The sequence below is a fragment of the Tachyglossus aculeatus genome, chromosome 22, assembly GCF_015852505.1.
Source record: "Tachyglossus aculeatus isolate mTacAcu1 chromosome 22, mTacAcu1.pri, whole genome shotgun sequence".
In the NCBI taxonomy this organism is placed as follows: domain Eukaryota; kingdom Metazoa; phylum Chordata; class Mammalia; order Monotremata; family Tachyglossidae; genus Tachyglossus; species Tachyglossus aculeatus.
The window spans coordinates 38,382,980-38,405,778 of record NC_052087.1 but is presented as its reverse complement, the minus strand read 5'-3'; the positions used below and the strand labels follow the sequence as shown (position 1 = coordinate 38,405,778).

At 45.9% G+C, this 22,799-nt stretch overlaps 2 protein-coding genes across 4 annotated transcripts in view; both read left to right on the top strand.

Moving 5' to 3' along the window:
• Nucleotides 1-2,926: 2,926 nt before the first annotated feature.
• On the top strand, nt 2,927-11,371 carry LOC119943410 (phospholipase A and acyltransferase 3-like). Of its 3 annotated transcripts, XM_038764376.1 has the most exons (6): nt 3,249-3,478; nt 3,906-4,039; nt 4,191-4,266; nt 7,375-7,477; nt 8,578-8,846; nt 11,148-11,371. In XM_038764376.1, exons 3-6 carry the CDS (start codon nt 4,252-4,254, stop codon nt 11,247-11,249), a joined length of 489 nt encoding a protein of 162 aa, XP_038620304.1. In that variant the 5' UTR covers nt 3,249-3,478; nt 3,906-4,039; nt 4,191-4,251; the 3' UTR covers nt 11,250-11,371. The 3 variants fall into 3 exon arrangements, with proteins under 3 accessions (XP_038620305.1, XP_038620304.1, XP_038620303.1); XM_038764377.1 differs by lacking the exons at nt 3,249-3,478; nt 3,906-4,039 and adding an exon at nt 2,927-2,994; XM_038764375.1 differs by lacking the exon at nt 3,906-4,039 and having other exon boundaries at nt 3,250-3,478.
• A 3,561-nt stretch (nt 11,372-14,932) lies between these two features.
• Nucleotides 14,933-22,799, top strand: part of LOC119944126 (phospholipase A and acyltransferase 5-like) — a 31,483-nt gene continuing 23,616 nt past the window's right edge. The window contains exons 1-2 of the mRNA XM_038765346.1: nt 14,933-14,997; nt 15,085-15,231. Of these exons, the coding sequence (XP_038621274.1) occupies nt 14,933-14,997; nt 15,085-15,231 (212 nt within the window). The remainder of the gene's footprint in view (nt 14,998-15,084; nt 15,232-22,799) is intronic.

Sequence of the window (22,799 nt, the reverse complement as noted above, 5' to 3'; positions counted from 1 at the left end):
CTGCTCTGCCACATCTGCTGTGTGACTTTGGGCAAGTCACTTCACTTCTCTGTGCCTCAGTTACCTCATTTGTAAAATGGAGATTGACTGAGCCCCAGGTAGGACAACCTGATTACCTAGCATTTACCCCAGTGCTTAAAACAGTGCTTGGCACATAGTAAGCGCTTAACAAATACCATAATTATTATGTTCTAAGCACTGGGGCAGATACAACTTAATCAGATTGGACACAGTCCCTGTCCCAAAGGGGCTCACACTCTCAATCCCCATTTTACAGATGAGGTAATTGAGGCACAGAGACATTAAGTGACTTGCCCTAGGTCACACAGCAGACAGGTGACGGAGCTGGAATTAGAACCCAGGTCCTTCTGACTCCTAGGACCATGCCGTATCCACTAAGCCACACTGCTTCTCAGTGGTAAATAGTATTAGGCAAAGCGTAGAACAATTCTTGATCAACATTTATTTAGGAAGTTCATGTTCAAATAAGGCAAATAGATCCTATATTTATTATTTGAATAATAAATGTAAATGTAACAAATAATGTATTTATAAATAAATGTAAGGGCACCCAAGTGCTAGCTACTTGTTTTAGAAGGATTGTGAAGATTGGAGAGGGGATCCTCTAGACTTTACCCCAACCCACCCTTGTAAATAAACACCCAAAATGGCCATACCATCCTCTTGCAGAAAATTCAAAGTTAATAGGTTTTCAACATCAGTTGTCCCTGATTACTTGCCTGGCACATGGCTATTATCAAGTATTTATTATTCCCCTAACATGAAGGATCCTGCATTCACTGTATATGAGTTGGCCTTGAAAGAGTTTGGGCCTGAAAGGCAGAAGTTCTGAGTTCTAGTCCCAGCTCTGTCACTTAAATAATACAAAATAATTGATGGTATTTATTAAGCACTTACTATGTGTCAAGCATGTTTCTAAGTGCTGGGGAAGCTACAATCTAATCAGGTTGGACACAGTCCCTATCCCACATGGGGCTCCCAGTCTTAATCCCCATTTTACAGATGCGGTAACAGGCACAGAGAAGTTAAGTGACTCACCCAAGGTCACACAGCAGACAAGTGTGGAGATGGGATAAGCATTCAGACCCATGCTCTGTCCACTAAGGCCAAGCTGCTTCTCTTGCCTGCTGTTGTGAGTCTAGAAAAGCCACTTATCTCAGTTTCCACATCTGTAAAACGGGGAATAAGTACCTGTTCTCATTCTTACTTAGACTGTGAGCCCCTTGTAGAACCTGATTATCTTACATGATATCTACCTGATTATCTACCCCAGCGCTTAGTACAGTGCTTGACACCTAGTAAATGCTTAACAATTATTATTATTATCATTCCTTATATTGTAAGGGACTATCTGACAGTGTGGCTCAGTGGAAAGATCCTGGGCTTTGGAGTCAGAGGTCATGGGTTCAAATCCCAGCTCTGCCAATTGTCAACTGTGTGAGTTTGGGCAAGTCACTTCACTTCTCTGGGCCTCAGTTCCCTGATCTGTAAAATGGGGATGAAGGCTGTGAGCCCCCTGTGGGACAACCTGATCACCTTGTAACTTCCCCAGTGCTTAGAACAGTGCTTTGCACATAGTAAGTGCTTAATAAATGCCATTATTATTATTATTATTATCTTGTATCTACCTCAGGGCTTAATACAGCACTTGGCACATAGTAAGCACTTAACCAATACTACAATTATTCTTAGCTTATATCTTAATCATAATCATAATGGCATTTATTAAGCGCTTACTCTGTGCAAAGCACTGTTCTAAGCACTGGGGAGTTTACAAGGTGATCAGGTTGTCCCGTGGAGGGCTCACAGTTTTAATCCCCATTTTACAGATGAGGTAACTGAGGCCCAGAGAAGTTAAGTGACTTACCCAAGGTTACACAGCTGCCAGTCCAAATACCCCTTCTGTTCCCAGGCATTGAAAGAAAAGGCCAAGGGGAGAAATTATCTCGGTGAGCTCCAAAACTGCTGAAGGAGAAGTAGGGTCAAGGGAGAGAAATGGGGCTATTTGTGGCTAATGAATTCAGGTATCATTTCACCATTTCTTTCAGTAGCTTTGTCAAAAACCATTCAGCAAGAGTGACTAACATTGCTCTGCAGGTGAGCAAGAAGAAGGCAGAGGGAGGCCCCAAAAGTGATGGAACAAGAGGTCATGAGGAGTTGGAGGGGGCAAAGAGTCACAAGATAAAGTGGAATGAGTGATACGCCATAATTGTAGCATTAAGCTCCTAATGATAGTATATTTGAGTAATCTGGGGAAGTTAGAAGCCCCCAAATAGCGACGTTTAGAGTGCTGGAATGTCAAAGAAATTACAGCTCAGTTCAACACAATATGTCAATTAGAACAGTGGAATTTGAAAAAAACAAAGCCAGTCACTCCCACGGACCAACCCCCGCTCTGAAAGGAGATTGCATATTAAACCGAAGTGCTGCTAGCTCCTGCAGCTGACAGAGATGACATTTCTAGAGCATTAAAAATCCAATAATAATTATTATGGTATTTGTTAAACACTTACAAGGTGCCAGGCACTGTTCGAAGCGCTGGGGGTAGACACAAGCTAACAGGGTTAGACACAAGTCCCTGCCCCCCGTGGGGCTCACAGTCTTGATCCCCATTTTTCCAGATGAGGGAACCGAGGCCCAGAGAAGTGAAGTGACTTGTCCAAAGTCACTCAGCAGACAAGTGGGAGAGTGGGATTAGAACCCATGCTATCTCTATCTCATTAGGCCAATACTTCTGAGTTGTTGAGGTGGGTTGGTTGCTCTTTCCCCTTAAATAGTGCCAGCCCGGTCAGCTTGGGCAGGTATTTGGCTGCTAATGCAAGCAATCGGAGCTGTCACCGCCGAGGCCCAATTGTGGCGGCTGATTAGGCAGTCAAACAGGGAGGAGTCATGACTTCATCCTGTTTTTCCCATCTCCGCCTTTAGTTTCCTCGCTCCAACTGCGGAAGCTTTCCATCTCCCAGGTCCTGCAAGGTTGGTAGAGTTTGTGCTCTGAAATGCAGATCTGTGGGTTTTTTTTTTCCTGTTGCAATCCTGGCTTATCTTCCTGCCACGTTCCCCCTTGAATAGTGGGTTTGGGGTTGCTGGTTTTTTGGGGTTTTTTTTGGAAATAGAGTGTGTGGGAAAGCTGAGTGAGCAAATGACTGGTCATTCGTGGAATTTCGGTCCTGTCACATGGGTTCAGCCTCAACTATGAGAGGCCTGGGGGTTGTGGGGGGAGAGTTGGAGGAGTTTCCAGCGGCTACTACTTTCCCTTCCCCCCCCCTCGCCATCCCGCCCACATCAGCTGTTCAGTGGGGGAGGATTCTGGAAAGATCAGGGCAGAGCAGAATCCTGTGAGGCCTGCGGGAGGGCAGGAATTGGAAGTGCTTACTGAATTAAAGAGTGTGCTCTCTAAGGCGATAAGAATCCTCGAAGAATCCTTGTTCGGGCCAGATTTAGGCTGCTGATCTTTCAGGTGAGTTCCTGGAGAAGGGTGACCAGGGGAGGGAGGTGATTGTGAACAGCTGTTCCAAGAAAGTGACCTGAAACCAGTGATTATTTCTCATCAACAGACTTTAGTATCATCAACAGACTTCAGGAGTAGCCAAGGGGGAAAATATCTGGGTGATATAAGCATCAAAGCTGCTGGAGGAGAGGCAGGGGCCTAGGAGAAGGAGAGGCAGGGTGGCCTATTGGATAGAGCCTGGGAGTCTGAAGGGCGTGGGTTCCATTTCCAGCATTGCCACTTGTCTGCTGTGTCATCTCGGGCAAGTCACTTCACTTCTGTATGTCTCCGTTTCCTCATCTGTAAAACGGGGATTAAGACTAGGAGCCCCATGTGGAACAGGGACTGGATTCAAACCTGATCTGCTAGTATTTAACTCAGTGTTTACTTATTACAGCGCCTGACACATAGTAAACACTGAAATACTCCAAAAAAAGGGACTACTTGTGGAAAATGAATTTTGGTATTACTTCACCATCTCTTTCACCAATTAAAAAAAAAATTCGCTGAGTGAATAACACTGCGCTGCAGGTGAGCAATTAAGGAAGGCAGAGCAAAGGCGTCTGTTGCCCTCTTCCAGCTATTTCCATCATTTGAAGGCTTTCTGGGTCATTTGCTCAATGAGGTGTTTACTCTTTAATTGAATACAAATGCACTCCACTTAACACCTGTTTTGGTTAAGGAGGTGAAACAGAAAGTGTCCCAGGATCAAGACCTTTGCAGCATCCTTCAACGGAATAAAGATGCGAGCTCTTATAGTGAGTACTTGAACCTGAGTCTTTTGTCGCACTCTGGGAGCCTGCTTTTTGGATCGAGGACATGGGGTTGGTGGGTGGGGATGAGCCTTCATTATGCAGCACACTATTCAACCACCTTTCACTTCCAGAAAACTCACAGAACTGGGTACTGTTCACGGAGCTTCTTGGAGAACAGGCCAGAAGAGCAAGTTGACAATGAATATGCCCTTGTCTCGAGAAAGTGATGAGCCCTAGCCACAGGATTTAGTCTTCCTGGAAAAGCAGTGAGTCCGAGATTGAGTTGCCAGATGCCATTGACTTATTGTTTAGGAATTGTCAGGCTACCTGGATGTAGTTCCAGGCTTGAGGAAGGACACAGTGGTGACCAGAACAAAGGGGCTTAAAGCCCAAACTGTGATGGATCCATTTTAGGCCCTTTTGCTGACTCCCTCTGGTCCAGGAGCAAGCAGCATGGCATAGTGGATACAGCAAGAACCTGGGAGTCAGAAGGTCATGGGTTCTAATGCTGGCTCTGCCACTTGTCTGCTGTGTGACCTTGGGCAAACCATTTCACTTTTCTGTGCTTCAGTTCTCTCATCTGGAAAATGGGGATTGAGACTGTGAGCCCAACATGGGACAGGGATGTGCCCACACAGATTTGCTTGTGACCACTCCAGTGCTTGGCACATAGTAAGCACTTGACACATAATAAGCGCTTAACAAATAGCATAATTATTATTATTAGGACCCAGATACTTTTCAGGACTCATTACCGCTTATCCAAACTGGGAACTAGGTGGGTAATGAAGACTTAATTCCTTTCTTTTAATATCAAGTCGCTCCTCCTTGGGGCCAAGCCCAGTCAGATATAGCTCCTGACTTGGCTTTTTCCCTGCTGTGGACTAAACTGCCCATCCAACTAAATCCCCATGGCCCAAGAGGGAAATACAAAGAATTAACCATTCTCCCTCATGTCAGTCCTCTCGTTGGTTCCAAAACTCCACAGTAGGAGGCCTAGGGTCAAATGAAGCCCCCTCTGAGACTCTTCAGCCCTTAATTCTCTTCCCAGCCTCTTGAACCTCCGCCTCTCTGGCCCCTTATCAAATTCTCCAGACTGGAGCTCTGACAGAGTAGGCAATAACTAGGCATTGATATGCAGCACCTGGGGCTGTGGGGAGTGCCAACTTTAGGGAGCTCAGCTGGGAAGGGCCATTGTCCTTTCTGTTGTCTAGTGTCCCCTGCCAACTCAATCTGTTTCTGGGCAAGCATCTCTGCCTTCCCTCCCTCCCCAACTTGGCCCTATTCCCGGGCAAGCCCGCTGTTGGGTAGGGACCATCTCTATATGTTGCCAACTTGTACTTCCCAAGTGCTTAGCACAGTGCTCTGCACACAGTAAGCACTCAATAAATACGATTGAATGAATGAATGAAGGAGGGAGGCGTTAGCAGCTCTGAAGGGAGGGGAGGGCAATTCCCTGCCCCTTTCTCTTTTGTCCACTGTCCATTCCTGGGGGGAGAGACCAGGGGAGGGTCAGCACAAAACTATGTGGGTCTTGGGGAGCAGAGGCAGGGTTATGGCTGATTTAGCACTTTCCCCCATACCTCCTCTGTCCTCCTGCTGCAGAATACAAGCATCATCTCTCTCCCTTTCTCTCTTTCTGTCATTCGCTCCCTCTCTCTCCTCCCACCTTTCTCTCATCAAACTTTCCAACTGGACTGGGAAGAGTTCAAATGGAGCTTAGGGATAGGACTCCTGAATTCTGATCCCCAGAACAGAGTGGGAACGACAGTTCCCTTTCTGAAAAGGGAAGGGAAGCTATCTATCGGGCTTTTAGGAGGACTGAGCTTCAAAAAAATGCAGTAGATTTTCACGATTCACCAACTGCAGGGACTAAAGGATGCTGAACTGAAATATGGGGTGCCCTGGAGTGACCAGGTGTGTTCTCTGCTTTATTAAAAAAAAGAACTGGTCTGGGTGGTCCTTTGCTTCAGTTTTCCCAACTCACCAGGAGCAGCAAAGTTAGTAACTACTTTTGAAAGGAATCAAAGACTGGAAGTTTTGAGGGGGGCAGCCGCTCGATGACTGGAGTGGAAAAGGTGTAAGAATTGCTAGAGAAATATAGAAGACGTTATCTCTCTTCTGTCCACTGAACTTTCTCATGGCCATTTGTCAAGGAGGGATTCTTGAGTGTGTTCAAGGCAGTTTTTGCCACTTTCCAAGTCTTTCTTCAGGCTCATTCCATCCCATACAGCACCCAGCACTGGCTGTGCAGGTCTGGAGTCTACCACTTGCCTGCAAAGTTTGCATAACAGGGATTGAAGTGTTGAGTGGTTATAGTCCTCCAGACGGTAAGCTCATTGTGGACAGGGAATGTGTCTTATCAGCTCTGTTATATTGTCCTCACCCAAGTGCTTAGTAGAGTGCTCCGCACACATTAAGTGCTCAATAAATATGATTGAGTTCATTCATTCAGTTGTATTTATTGAGTGTTTACTGTGTGCAGAGCACTATCATTATTAATTATTATTATTATTACCCACGGAAAGGACAGAGGTAAGAGCTCGCAAGAGTACGCTAGAGAAGCAGCGTGGCTCAGTGGAAAGAGCCCGGGCTTGGGAGTCAGAGGTCACGGGTTCAAATCCCAGCTCCGCCACTTGTCTGCTGTGTGACTTTGGGCAAGTCACTTAACTTCTTGTGCTTCAGTTACCTCATCTGTAAAATGGGGATTAAGACTGTGAGTCCCAAGTGGGACAACCTGATCACCTTGTATCCAACCCAGCACTTAGAACAGTGCTTTGCACATAGTAAGAACTTAACAAATGCCATAATTATTATTACAAAATAACAATAAGCAGACACATTCCCTGCCCACAAGGAGCTTATATCCCCTTGAGTTGTGGCTCCTGATTCTCATTCATTCATTCATTCAGTCGTATTTATTGAGCGCTTACTGTGTGCAGAGCAACTTGGGAAGTACAAGTTGGCAATATATAGAGACAGTCCCTACCCAACAACGGGCTCACAGTCTAGAAGGGGGAAATAGACAACCAAACTCTTTGACACTCATCTTAGATCTGGGCATCGGTTTCCAATTCAGTATCTTACCTGATCCTATGCTTGGTCTTACAGCCAGAGCCAAACCCCGGAGACCTGATTGAGATTTTCCGAATGTGCTACAAGCACTGGGCCATCTACGTGGGTGATGGCTATGTGGTCCACCTGGTTCCCCCAAGTAAGTACAGGCCTCCCAGGCACCCAAATGCATCCCCTGCCATGCAGCTTCACCGGTTCGGGTCTGCGAGTCAGAAGGACCTGTGTTCTAATCCCACCTCTGCCACTTGTCTGCCGTGTGACCTTGGGCAAGTCACTTCTTCACTTCTCTGTGCCTCAGCTCCCTCATCTGTAAAATGGGGATTAAGACTGTGAGCCCCATGTGGGACAGGGACTGTGTCCAACGTGATTATTTTGTATCTACCCCAGCACTTAGAACAGTGCCTGGCAGCGTGGCTCAGTGGAAAGAGCACGAGCTTGGGAGCCAGAGGTCATGGGTTCTAATCCCGGCTCCTCCACTTGTCAGCTGTGTGACTTTGGGCAAGTCATTTCGCTTCTCTGTGCCTCAGTTACCTCATCTGTAAAATGGAAATTAAGACTGTGAGCCCACATGGGACAACCTGATCACCTTGTATCCCCCCAGCGCTTAGAACAGTGCTTCACACATAGTAAGCGCGTAACAAATGCCATTATTATTATTATTAATAATAATAAGCGCTTAAATAGCAATAAAAAAAGAGAAAAGTGGAGGTTGAAGACTCCTGGGGGCAAGGAATGTGCCTACTGACTCTCTTGTAATCATTGAGAAGCAGCATGGCTCAGTGGGAAGAGCCAGGGCTTTGGAGTCAGAGGTTATGGGTTCAAATCCTGGCTCCGCCAATTGTCAGCTGTGTGACTTTGGGCAAGTCACTTCACTGGGCCTCAGTTACCTCATCTGTAAAATGGAAATTAAGACTGTGAGCCCACGTGGGACAACCTGATCACCTTGTATCCCCCCCCAGCGCTTAGAACAGTGCTTTGCCCATAGTAAGCGCCTAACAAATGCTATTATTATTAATAAGCGCTTAATAGCAATAAAAAAAGAGAAAAGTGGAGGTTGAAGACTCCTCGGGACAAGGAATGTGCCTACTGACTCTCTTGTAATCATCCAAGCCCTTAGTACAGTGTTCTGCACAGAGTAAATGCTTAATAAATACCATTGATTGTTTGAGGCAATGCTCAAGTAAAAGTTTGATTCTCCTCTGGGAATTGACTCTATCAGCCTCTTTTTGTGTCCGAAAGGCGAGTACGCCGGTGCCGGTGCCTCGAGCATCATGTCTGCCTTGACGGATAAAGCCTTGGTAAAGAAGGAGCTGCTCTACGATGTGGTTGGAAGGGACAGGTATCGGGTCAACAACAAACACGATACGGTTCACCAGCCGCTGCCTCCCAGCAAAATCGTCCAGAATGCCGAGGAGCAGGTGGGAAGAGAGGTCCTCTACAAGCTCACCAGTGAAAACTGCGAGCACTTTGTGAACGAACTGAGATATGGGGTGCCCAGGAGCGACCAGGTGCGTTCTCTGCTTTTATAAAAAAGGAACTGGTCTGGGTGGTCCTTTGCGTGAGTTTTCCCAACTCACCAGGAGCCGCAAAGTTAGCAACTAGATACTTTTGAAAGGAATCAAAAGCTGGAAGTTTTGAGGGGGGCAGCCGCTTGATGACTAGCGGAAAAGGTGTAAGAATTGCTAGGCGATAATTTCCTTGAGGGCAAAGATCATACCGCTCTACTCTGTCGTACGCTCCCAAGTTCATAAAATGATATTCTGCCCACAGTAAGTTCTCAACAAATACCATTAATGACTGGAAATGCACACTAGGGATGAAAAGGACATAACCCAATAGCTCAGCAAATTTTTTAGTTCAGTTTTTGCTGGGGAAGAATTTGGAGAGATTCCCCTACCCACTCTGATGAGTTATTCACAGAGTAGCCTGCCTCCTCTTTTCTCAGAATCTGTTCACCAGCTGACCATTTAGGATCATCCTTTTTTTTTAATGGCATTTATTAAGCGCTTCCTATGTGCTAAGCACTGTTCTAAGCACTGGGGAGGTTACAGAGTGATCAGGTTGTCCCATGGGAGGCTCACAGTCTTCATCCCCATTTTACAGATGAGGGAACTGAGGCCCAGAGAAGTTAAGTGACTTGCCTAAAGTCACACAGCTGGCAATTAGCGGAGCTGAGATTTGAACCCATGACCTCCGACTCCAAAGCCCATGCTTTTTCCACTGAGCCACGCTGCTTCTCTTCCCTCACTCGGAAATATTTTGTTGGAGTTGTTGCTTGGGAAATGTCTTGGGGCTCTGGAAAAGCTTGCATTATTCAGTTGTATTTATTGAGCGCTTACTGTGTGCAAAGCGCTGTACTAAGTGCCTAGAAATATAGAAAATTAGAAATGAGGCATCGCATTCACAATGACCTAGGCTGCTCATCTCCTTCCAGTTTCTTGGGGAGGTTGTTCATAGTCACCACCTGGAGGGAGTGTTGCCTAGTGAGAAGCAGCATGGTTCAGTGGAAAGAACCTGAGCTTTGGAGTCAGAGGTCATGGGTTCAAATCCCAGCTCCACCAATTGCCAGCTGTGTGACTTTGGGGAAGTCACTTAACTTCTCTGGGCCTCAGTTCCCTCATCTGTAAAATGGGGATGAAGACTGTGAGCCCTCCGTGAGACAACCTGATCACCTTGTCACCTCCCCAGTGCTTAGAACAGTGCTTTACACATAGTAAGTGCTTAATAAATGCCATTATTATTATTATTATTCTTATTATTAGTGGAAAGAGCATGGGTTGGATAGTCAGTATACCTGGGATTTAGTCCCAGCTTTTCCTCTGGCCTTCTGTGTGACCATGGGCAAATCATTTAACCTCTCTGTACCATAGTTTCTTCTTCTGGAAAATGGGTAAAACCCTTTTATTTGCACTTAAATTATGAGCCCTGTATGGGAGAGAAAGTTGTCTAAATGGTTATTTTATTATCTACTTCAGTGCTTTTCCCAGAAATAAAATTAATAAAAGCCATCATCGTCATTATTATTATTGGGATGACAGTGAGGAACTTTTCCAATTCAAATTGGAAAGTCCTTATTTTTTTAAATAATAACAATAATGAATGGTGGCATTTGTTAAGTGCTTACTATGTGCCAAGCACTGTCTAAGCGCTGGGGTAGATACAAGGTAATCAGGTTGTCCCATGTGGGGCCCACAGCCTTAATCCCCATTTTCCAGATGAGGTAACAGAGGCACAGAGAAGTTGTGACATGCCCAAAGTCACACAGCTGACAAGTGGCGGAGCCGGGATTAGAACCCATGATCTCTGACTCCCAAGCCCGTGCTCTTTCCACTGAGCCACGCTGCTTCTCTTTTTTACATCAACGTGGCCCTGTTCTTCTTCTCCATATCGTCAACTCTTTGCTTAGCCTTCCTCAGTGCATTGTCTCCTCCATTAAATAAGGGGTCTGAAATTTTGCCAGAGCTGTGTACCCCAATTGGATGAAAGGTGGTGGTTGTTTGGGGTGGGAAGGTAGCAGCGTGGCTCAGTGGAAAGAGCCCGGGCTTTGGAGTCAGAAGTCATGGGTTCAAATCCCGGCTCTGCCAATTGTCAGTTGTGTGACTTTGGGCAAGTCACTTAACTTCTCTGTGCCTCAGTTACCTCATCTGTAAAATGGGGATTAAGACTATGAGCCCCCAACGTGGGACAACCTGATCACTTTGTAACCTCCCCAGCGCTTAGAACAGTGCTTTGCACATAGTAAGCGCTTAATAAATGCCATAATAAAGAACGCTGTTTGCTGACTGACTAGTCACTGTTTCTGTTTTCAGGTCCGAGATGCCCTGGTGGGAGCAAGCGTGGCAGGAGCCGGCCTAGCTGTGGTGGGCCTTATTGGTGTGATGTTATCAAGAAACAAACGTCAAAATCAATAAGAATCATCCTGAGAGAGTTGTGGTTTTAGAGTGTTAGTTTGCCAGAGATTGGTTGGCTTTTCTTACAAATTTGGATCCATGTAGTTACTGAAATAAAACTGGAAATTTTATTAAGGAAAAAACCTGCAGTGTGGAGATTGTTCAGAGCTCAACATACTTCCCTTCCTGACTAGGTAGGGGTTGCCCTGGGAGATGCATTTCAATTGTCTGGGAAGGCATTATTAACAACAACAACAACAACAACAATAATAATAATAATAATAATAATGGTATTAAGTGCTTACTATGTGCCAGGCACTATTCTAGGCACTGGGGAAGATACAAGTTAATCAGGTTGGACAAAGTCCCTGCCCCAAGTGGGGCTCACAATCTTAATCCTCATTTTACAGATGAGGTAACTGAGACCCAGAGAAGCGAAGTGACTTACCCAAGGTCACGCAGCAGATAAGTGGCAGAACCAGGATTAGAACCCAGGTCCTTCTGACTCCTAGGCCCATGCTCTATTCATTAGGCCAGGCTGCATCCCCTAATTTCGAAGCAGACCTAGAGGTTCATGGATTGGAAGGGGCCATCGAGGATCCCAAAATTCATACCTCTGACCCCAAGTGTCTTTCATCAGAGTCATTTAAATTGATGGCCATGAAAATCTATGCAGTTATTAAACATCTCCAGGGAAAATAGTTCCCTAATTTTCCAGAAATTACCATCAGTAAATTCTTTTTGACACTAACGTACCTTGCAGCAATTTGAGCCTTTGCCATTTTATTCTGTCTCCACTAAATTCAGGCTGAAGACAGCTCGGTTTTTGACCCTAAAGGACATATTTTACTGCCTTACCCCAAGTGAAACTCATTGCATTTTGGGAGAGCATTTTTACCATTTGAATCCTATTCCTCACTTCCCTGCTCTCTCTCATCCATCCTCCTGTACGTGGATAAGTGCTGTTTTAGAATTCTGTTACCTAGGCAGCACACTGCCCAACAATATTATGACAGATCAGGAAGTGGACTGTTGAGTCAAGACCAGCCCATCATTGGTGAGACTGTCACGGTGTGTTGGCACCTTGGCATCAGGCCAGGCTGGAGGCCTACAGCTTTGTACTGGTCTCCAGCCAGCTATAAATTATAAGATTGTGAGCTATCACATGCACGACAAAGATCAGTCTCCACCCATTGACTACACACTATAAGCTCATTATGGACAGGGAATGGGTGTGCTAATTTTGGTTTATTGTACTGTCCCAAGAACTTAGTACTGCACTCTGAACATAGTAATTGCTCAATAAATACTATTGATTGATTGAACTTAGGGGAAGCAGCACGGGCTAGTGGAAGAGCACTGGTCTGGAATCTGAGGACCCTGTTCTGAGCCTGAACTCTGCCACCGGCCTGCTGTGTGACTGTGGGTGAGTCATTTAACCTCTCTGTTCCTCAGTTTTCTCATCTGCCAAATGGAGAAAATTATACTTGCCCTTCCGCCTATTTTACAGGATTATTGGGGGGGCAAAAATGAGAGAGGTAATGCGAAAGCCCTTTAGAAATAAAAGCACTCTACAAAAACAAAGATCTTATTGAAGCTGGGCTCATCTCTACCTAGTTGTGTAGATTGGAGGAGGTGAAAAGGACAGCTATGGTATTCAGTGTTCTAGACACTGTACACTGTCTAGACTGTAAGCTCGCTGTGGGCAGGGAATGCATCCCTCATATTGTACTCTCCCAAGCACTTAGTACAGTGCTCTGCAAACAGTAAGAGTTTAGTAAATATGTTTGACCAACTGAAATGGGAAAAAGGAAATTAAGCCCCCGGGGAATTATTTCCAAGTCACAGTACAGCAGTCTGACAAGTATATTCCCTCAGCTGAAATTCGCAGCAGGTAGACCAGCCCAGCACACCACAATCAAGACAGAAGCACCTCTTTCACAGTAGAGGCCTCATGAGGCTCATGAAAGAAGCAGAAGTGAAATCAATGCCAGCTGTTACACACACACACAGACATTAGGCAAGCATTGTGTGATTGAGCCTGTGAGTGCCACACTGGCTTTTTCAATCACTTCTGCACACAAAGTTAATAATTAAACTGCTCCCTCTTTAAGGAAGAATCTCTGTCTCTAAATCACAGGGAGGGGACCTCTGTCTGATAGTAATACTAATAATAATGACTGTGACTGTGAGCCCACTGTTGGGTAGGGACTGTCTCTATATGTTGCCAATTTGTACTTCCCAAGCGCTTAGTACAGTGCTCTGTACACAGTAAGCGCTCAATAAATACGATTGATTGATTGATTGATAATGATGGCATTAAGCGCTTACTATGTGCAAAGCACTGTTCTAAGCGCCGGGGAGGTTACAAGATGATCAAGTTGTCCCACGAGGGGCTCACAGTCTTAATCCTCCTTTTTACAGATGAGGTAACTGAGGCTCAGAGAAGTAAAGTGACTTGCTCAAAGTCACACAGCTGACAAGTGGCGGAACCGGGATTTGAACCCATGACCTCTGACTCCAAAGCCTGGGCTCTTTCCACTGAGCCACGCTGCTTCTATTGATAGCTCAATAACTGAGTCCGCATGGAGGAAAGTACATAGCTGGAAAATTGGACTGTTTTTTCAAAGATTTCACGTTTTCAAAGGCTTTCAATAAGCCAACTAACTGCTAGGCCTCATGGATAATGGTCGTGTACATGGGGTAATATCGGGGTCCTTGCTGGTGCTTAGTTATTGATCGGAAAATCTGCCCCAAGGACCATTGCTGCTCAAGTTGCCGGTAGGGATTCGTGGATGTCCTTGCTCCTTTGCCACCTTTCTGGTCCCCCAGACTTCACCAAGCCCTTTTTTCATTCATTCATTTGTTCGTTCACTTATTCAATCGTATTTATTGAGCACTAAGCGCTTGAGAAAGCACAAGATAACAATCAACAGAGGCACTCCCTGCTCACAACAAATTTAGTCTAGAGAGGGGAAGACAGACATCTAGACAAATAAATAAGCTAAAGAAAGGTACTTAAGTGTGGTGCGGCTGGGAGAGAGGAAGAACAAAGGGAGCAAGCCAAGGCGATGCAGAAAGGAGTGGAAGAAGAGGAAATAGGGGGCTTAGTCTGGGAAGGCTTCTTGGAGGAGATCTGCCGTCAGTAGGACACATCTTCCCACGGTGCCCAGTGAGGATGACGGGTTGATCAATCAATCAATCAATCAATCAATCAATCATATTTATTGAGCGCTTACTATGTGCAGAGCACTGTACTAAGCGCTTGGGAAGTACAAATTGGCAACATATAGAGACAGTCCCTACCCAACATTGGGCTCACAGTCTAAAAGGGGGAGACAGAGAACAAAACCAAACATACTAATGAAATAAAATAAATAGAATAGATATGTACAAGTAAAATAAATAAATAAATAAATAGAGTAATAAATATGTACAAACATATATACATATATACAGGTTGATGCTGAGGGGCCTGAGGTATGGGCTGAGCCTGGACCAATAGTTGTCCATCTTGCCTATGCAGAGCCCACCCTACTACTGTAGCTTTGGTGCTCCAAGTTAGACTCACCTCAAATGGCCTTAGGGCAGGAGAAAATGCCTTTCCAAATATATTCCCGAGGCCCTTCCCTCCTCTTGGCAGGGGCTGCGATGTGGGAGCAGGATTTAGTTGCCATGGCAGGGCAAGGCTGGGTGATGTGGCTATGTGGGAGATAGGAATTTGTGTAAAGGACAGAGTGCACTGGGGCAAGGGTGTGGAGCGGGCCTGGTGAGAGCATTTGTGAGGGTGATGGGCAAGGGTCAAGGAGCACATTACAGTCCACAGAGAGATTCAGTGCATTGTCCACCGGCCCAGGACAGATCACCGGGTCTCAGAGCAGAAGCTGGAGGAGAGGGGAGCATTGGTTCAAGATGGCTTCAACCTGGGTGGAGGCAGCTGGGTCTTGGACTTTCCTACATCCCCTCCTGCCCCCTACAACATGGAGCAGGGGAGCTCCTCCTGGTATCCTGGCCAAGGGGCAGGAAGGGGAAGTGGGCCAAGGGGCCAAGGACCCACTTTCCCCTGGACTTCCAGCCCACTCAACTGGCAGACAGGCCCCTTGATGGGGGAGGGAGCAGAGTTGCCCTAACTCCAGGCCCCGTCTCTCTCCCATAGAAGGCCTGTCTGGATCCCTTGCCATTCAGCTGCACGTTGACTGCAGCTGGTTCCTGCTCTACCTATGCTGGGCCCCTATTCTCTCCCCAGAAGAAGTGTGGCTCAGTGGATAGAGCATGGGCTTGGGAATCAGAAGGACCTGGGCTCCACCACAACTGCTGTGTGACCCTGGGCAAGTCACTTTACTTCTCTGGGCCTCCGTTATCTCATCTGTAAAATGTGGATTAAGATTGTGAAGCCCATGTGGGACAGGGACTGTGTCCAACTTGATTTTCTTGTATCTACACCAGCGTTCAGTTCAGTGTCTGGCACATAGTAATCACTTAGCAAATACCACAATTATTATTATTATTTTTATTAGCTTCCTCATCTGTAAAATGGGAATCAGATTGTGAGTCCTGTGTGTGCCAGGGTCTATGTCCGCTCTAATTATTTTTCACTTAGCACATGGTAAACACTTAACAAATGATCAAAAATTCTGGAAATACATATTTTAAGATAGAAATTATGATTTCTCTGACAATGCGGGTTTTTACTACACATTTTGGCTAAAACATCGTTGGGGAATTAGAGAAAGTTCTTCCAACAATGTACATCTAAATGGATAGAATGTAGGGCAGTGACTAAATCGACGCACTGTGGGTCAAGGCATATTTTGAGTTTGATTTTAGTGATGTTGTGAAAGTGAAACCAAGAGGATTTAGTGATAGATTGAATATGTGAATTGAATGAGAGAGAGGAGTCAAGGATAACTCCAGGGTTATGGGCTTGTGAGACAGAAAGTGTGGTGGTGCCATCTACAGTGATGGGAAAGGCAGGGAGAGGACAAAATTTAGGTGGGAAGATAGGGAGTTCAGTTTGGACACGTTAAGTTGAGGTGACCGGAGGACATCCAAGAGGAGATGTCTTGAAGTCAGAAGGAAATGGCAGACTGCACTGAGGGAGAGAGATCAGAGCTGGAGATGTAGATTTGGGTATCATCCAAAGAGAGGTGGTGGTTGAAGCCATGGGAGCAAATGAGTTCTCCAAAGGAGTGGGTGTAGATGGAGAATAGAAGGGAATCCCACAGTTAGAGGGTGGAAGGCAGAGGAGGAGCTCACGAAAGACTGAGAATGAGTGACCAGAGACAGAGGAGGAGAACCAGGAGAGGTCAGTGTCAGTGAAGCCAAGGTTGGATAATGTTTCCAGGAGAAAGGGATGGTCCACAGTGTCAAAGGCAGCTGAGAGGTTAAAGAGGACTAGGTTGGAGAAGAGGCCGTTGGATTTGTCAAGAAGGAGATCATTGATGACCTTTGAGAGGGTGGTTTCTGTGGAGTGAAGGGGATGGAAGCCAGATTGGAGAGGGTCAAGGGGAGAATTGAAAGGGAGGAATTTGAGACAGTGGGTGTAGACAACTTGCTCAAGGACTTTGGAAAGGAATGGTAGGAGGGAGATGGGGCGGTAACTGGAGGGATCCGTCGGGTCTAGGGAGGGTTTTTTTGGAGAGGGGAGACATGGACTTGTGGAAAGTGAACAGTTGAAGATGGCAGTTAGGGCGGGAATAAGAGAGGGGGTGTTTTGATAGGGTGTGAAGGAATGGGGTCGGATGCACAGGGGGAGGGGGTGGATTTTGAGAGAAGGCAGGAAATCTCCTCTAGAGATACTGCTGGGAAAGATGGGAGAGTAGAATAAGGGGCAGGATGTGGGAGAAACTGGGAAAGGACAGGGGAGATTCCCAGAACTCTGAAACTCTTCTGCCTATTAGAGAACTCGTGTACCCACACTGGAAATTCATTGTCATAAGAAAAACACTTCCCATTGCTTTGAACTTTTCAAAAGTAAAAGAGAAAGTGAATACTAGCTCAAGCCAATAAGGGGGGCACAATAGGAGTGACGCATTAGTACAGCTGCCTTGATCTGAAGATGGCTGCCGTAAGTATCATAAACCTTTTCTAAAATCTTCATTCTGTTCAACCATGGACTGCAGGTTGATCTTGGCTCTAGAAACGGTTCCCACTCTGCAGGTCCAAGTCCTTCTGTAAACTGTATACCGAGGGGAAGTTTTCAGATAACTGAGGTTGGAGGGAGTCTAAGACATGGTCTCTGTTATGCTGCTTCAGTTTGGGCTGAGTCACTCGGAGTGATTCGACCATTCTCCCACCATTTTTCTTTCTAAAATTTATTTGATTCCCTTGAGGGATTGAGGGAATTTCTCATACGGATAAATGACTAACACACTCTTTCTGAATAGGCAGTGGCCTAGAACGCTTAGTACAGTGCTCTGCACACAGTAAGCATTCAATAAATATGATTAAATGAATAAAGAATTTCTGAGCATCAGCAGGGCCTTAGACAGCTGCAGGGTACCAAGGGAGTCACTGTGGGGGGGTGCAAGATGTCAAGTTCATGGTAACATGGGATTGAAACCAGTCTTTTTGCCCCCTCATCTCCAGCTTTCCTGTTCATGAAATCTCAATGTCCCTTCTGTCTAGGAAACAGTAGGGCTCTTACCCACATCCTACCTCTGGCCTGGAACGCCCTCCCTCTTCATATCCAACAGAAAGTAACTCTCCCCCACTTCAAAGACTTTTTGAAGGCACATCACCTCCAAGAGGCCTTCCCTCACTAAGCCCTCCTTTCCTTTTCTTCTACTCCCTCTGCATCGCCCCTGACTTCCTCCTTTTTTAAATCCCCTCTCTCAGCCTCTCAGCGATTGTGTACATATCTGAAATTTACTCATTTAGATTAATGTCTGTCTCCACCCCCTAGACTGTGAGCTCACTGTGGACAGGGAATGTGTCTCTTCATTGTTATATTGTACTCTCCCAAGCGTTTAGTCCAGTCTAGCGCTGTGCACACAGTAAGCACTCAAATACGATTGACTGACTGACTGGGGGGAGTGTGAATGTTGTCTGGACTGACTGGGATGGGCACTCAGGTCAGTGGTCCCCTTTGGCCTCCCTGAAGGCAGTAGAGGCATGGCTGAGGGTGGCAGAGCAGTTAGGTTAATTGCCAGTATCCGACACTGTATAAGCCCCTCAGCCATCTCTAGCACCTATGAACTAATCTCCCCACTGTGCCTCGTTCTTGCCTCTCCCTCCCTCCACAGATCCACCAAGCTAGCTCTCTTCCTCCCTTCAAAGCCCTACGAGAGCTCACCTCCTCCAGGAGGCCTTCCCAGACTGAGCCCCCTTTTTCCTCTCCTCCACCCCATCCCACCCAACTCTGCCCTACCTCCTTCCCCTCCCCACAGCACTTGTATATATTTGTACAGATTCATCACTCTATTTATTTTACTTGTACATATTTACTATTCTATTTATTTTGTTAATGATGTGCACCTAGCTTTATTTCTATTTATTCTGATGACCTGACACCTGTCAAGCCCGTTGTTGGGTAGGGACTGTCTTTAGATGTTGCCAACTTGTACTTCCCAAGCGCTTAGTACAGTGCTCTGCACATAGTTAGTGCTCAATAAATATGATTGAATGAATGAATGAATGAATGAACTCATTTAACATCACCCTCAGCACTTTTGCAAATATGTTTATTCAACCGTTCATTTAGTTGTTTATCTTGACTATACTGCTTACAAGGTTACAAGGTGATTAGGGTGTCCCATGGGGGGGCTCACAGTCTTAATCCTCATTTTACAGATGAGGTAACTGAGGGCCAGAGAAGTTGTGATTTTTTTATGGCATTTATTAAGTGCTTACTATGTGCAAAGCACTGTTCTAAGTGCTGGGGAGGTTACAAAGTGATCAGGTTGTCCCACGGGGGGCTTACAGTCTTCATCCCCATTTTACAGATGAGGGAACTGAGGCCCAGAGAAGTGAAGTGACTTACCCAAAGTCACACAGCTGACAAGTGGCAGAGCTGGGATTTGAAACCATGACCTCTGACTCCAGAGCCCGTGCTCTTTCCATTGAACCACGCTCCTTCTCAACATGGGGCTGGGAGTCAGAAGGACCTGGTTCTAATCCTGTCTCCGCCACATGTCTGCTGTTAATCTTGGGCAAGTCACTTAACTTCTCTGTGCCTCAGTTACCTCATCTGAAAAATGTGGATTAAGACTTCGAGCCCCATGTAGTACAGGGACTGAGTCCAATCTGATTAACTTGTATCTACCCCAGCAGTTAGAACAGTGCTTGGCACACAGTAAGCACTTAATCAATCAATCAATCAGTCAATCATATTTATTGAGCGCTTACTGTGTGCAGAGCACTGAACTAAGCACTTGGGAAGTACAAGTTGGCAACATATAGAGACAGTCCCTACCCAACAGTGGGCTCACAGTCTAAAAGGGGGAGACAGAGAACAAAACCAAACACACTAACAAAATAAAATGTGTCATAATTATTATTATCACAACATTGGAAGTTGGCCCCTTTCCCAGACCTTGCTTTTTTTAAAATGGTATTTACTGAGCACTTACTGTGTGCCAGTCACTGTACTAAAGTGCTGGGGGTAGATACAAGATAATCAGGTTGGACAGAGTCCATGTCCCACTTGGGTTTACAGTCTTAATCCCCATTTTACATTCTCAATCCCCGTTGAGAAGCAGCGTGGCTCAGTGGAAAGAGCCCGGGCTTGGAAGTCAGAGGTCGTGGGTTCTAATCCCGCCTCCGCCACTTGTCAGATGGGTGACTTTGGGCAAGTCACTTCACTTCTCTGTGCCTCAGTTACCTCATCTGTAAAATGGGGATTAAGACTGTGAGCCCCACGTGGGACAACCTGATCCCTCTGTATCCCCCCAGCGCTTAGAACAGTGCTTTGTACATGGTAAGTGCTTAACAAGTACCATCATTATTGTTATTTTACAGATGAAGGAACTGAGGCTCAGAGTCTGATTCCACCCTCTGCAGTAATAATGATGGTATGTGTGAAGCACTTACTATGTGCCAAGCACTGTTCTAAGTGCTGGAGTACCCAGTGCTGGCTGTGCTGGCCTGCTCCTTGTCCTGCAAAGTTGGAGTAGCTAAAGTTGAGTTACTAACCAGAGTTGGGGCTACCAATTGCTTCCTTAAACTAGCCAACTTGTTTCCTCTGCAAGGGCAAAGCCGACTTTTCCCTCTCCTTCTCCCCATCTCCCCTGCCCTACCTCCTTCTCCTCCCCACAGCACTTGTATATATTTGTACAGATTTATTACTCCATTTATTTTACTTGTACATATTTACTATTCTATTTATTTTGTTAATGATATGCATATAGCTAGAATTCTATTTGTTCTGACGATTTTGACACCTGTCTCCATGGTTTGTTTTGTTGTCTGTCTCTCCCTTCTAGACTGTGAGCCCGTTGTTGGGTAGGGACCGTCTACAGATGTTGCCGACTTGTACTTTCCAAGCGCTTAGTACGGTGCTCTGCACACAGTAAGCGCTCAATAAATACGATTGAATGAATGAATGAATGACTGAATGAATGACTTCCAACACTAAGCCAAAGGGGCCGTCGCTTCACGGCGCACCGTCAGAGGGCAGCCACTAGGGGGCGGAAGTTGAACTCTTTTTTTTCTTCTTTTAAATGGTATTTGTTAAACGCTCACTATGTAATAATAATAATGATGGCATTTATTAAGCGCTTACTATGTGCAAAGCACTGTTCTAAGCGCCGGGGAGGCTACAAGATGATCAGGTTGTCCCACAGGGGGCTCAAAATCTTAATCCCCATTTTACAGATGAGAGAACTGAGGCCCAGAGAAGTTAAGTGACTTGCCCACAGTCACACAGTTGACAAGTGGTGGAGCCGGGATTTGAACCCATGACCTCTGACTCCAAAGCCCGTGCTTTTCCCACTGAGCCACGCTGCTTCTTACGTATGTACTACATAAAGGCCCGTTAATCAGGTTGGGCACAGTCTGTGTTCCACATGGGGCTCACAGTCTTAATTCCCATTTTACTGACGAGGTAACCGAAGCACAGAGAAATGAAGTAATAATAATGATGGCATTTGTTAATCAATCAATCGTATTTATTGAGCGCTTACTGTGTGCAGAGCACTGTACTAAGCGCTTGGGAAGTACAAGTTGGCAACATATAGAGACAGTCCCTACCCAACAGTGGGCTCACAGGCTAAAAGGGGGAGACAGAGAACAAAACCAAACATACTAACAAAATAAATAAAAAGCACTGTGCTTTTGAAAAAGCACGTTCCCCGCCCACAGCGAGCTTATGGTCTAAGACTGTGAGCCCACTGTTGGGTAGGGATTGTCTCTATTTGTTGCTGAACTGTGCTTTCCAAGCGCTTAGTACAGTGCTCAGCGCACAGTAAGCACTCGATAAATACGACTGGATGAATGAATAAATGCTATATATGTGGCAGTGCAGCTGTGGAGGAAGGGAGGGGGTAGGAGACGTCTCTAGGCTGGTAGTCACGTGCCTGCAGTCACGCACACAGACATATTCATTCATCCAGTCGTATTTATCGAGTGCTTACTGTGTGCTGAGCACTGTACTAAGCGCTTGGAAAGTACAGTTCAGCAACAAATGGAGACAATCCCTACCCAACAGTGGGCTCACAGTCTTAGACCATAAGCTCGCTGTGGGCGGGGAACGTGTCCGTTAACTCCATTGTATTGTAAAAATGAGATTAAGAATTATGGAATTTGTTAAGCACTTACTATGTGCCAGGCACTGCACTAAGCGCTGAAGCACTCTGCCAAGCACCTAGTACAGTTTTTCTGTATATAGTAAGTGCTCAATAAATACCACTGACTGGTAAATAATAATAATGATGGTATTTGTTAAGCGCTTACTATGTGCAAAGCACTGTTCTAAGTGCTGGGGGGATACAAGTTGATCAGGTTGTGTGGGATAGCGGCTCCCTCTACCCACCAAATCAGAGTCCAGGTCAGGATCAGAAAGAGTCTTTATTCTTTCTCATGAGAAAGGGCACTACCCCCGTCGCTCAAACAGCATCAGCCGGGGAGTGCGCTTGTTGATTGTACGAAGCTGATTTTTATAGCCCTAACGCATCCTCTTCCTCCCACCGACTATCCCCTTTCTCCATTGTCTGGATACTTAGGGCGTACAATTTAATCGCGGCAGCTAGCACCCAACACGCGCTCACGTACAAGGCTGACAGTGGCCTTGCGGTTTAACCTGCATCCTGTTTTTTTTGGTTAGCTGTGTCCTGTTTTTTTTGTAAACAGGTCCTGCAATGTGGCTGTTTTATTTTCCCTTTATCTCCTTCCGGTTTGTCGTATCTGGTGTAACCCGGCCTGGCCCGGGGAGATAGCTTCTGCCTTCCCTCCTGGGGTCTCATGAGGAAACTTCACTGGGTTCCATCCCTCACAAGGTTGTCCCACGTGGGGCTCACAGTCTCAATCCCCATTTTACAGATGAGGTAACTGAGGCACAGAGAAGTTAAGTGGCTTGCCCAAAGTCACACAGCTGACAAGTGGCGGAGCAGGGATACGAACCCATGACCTCTGACT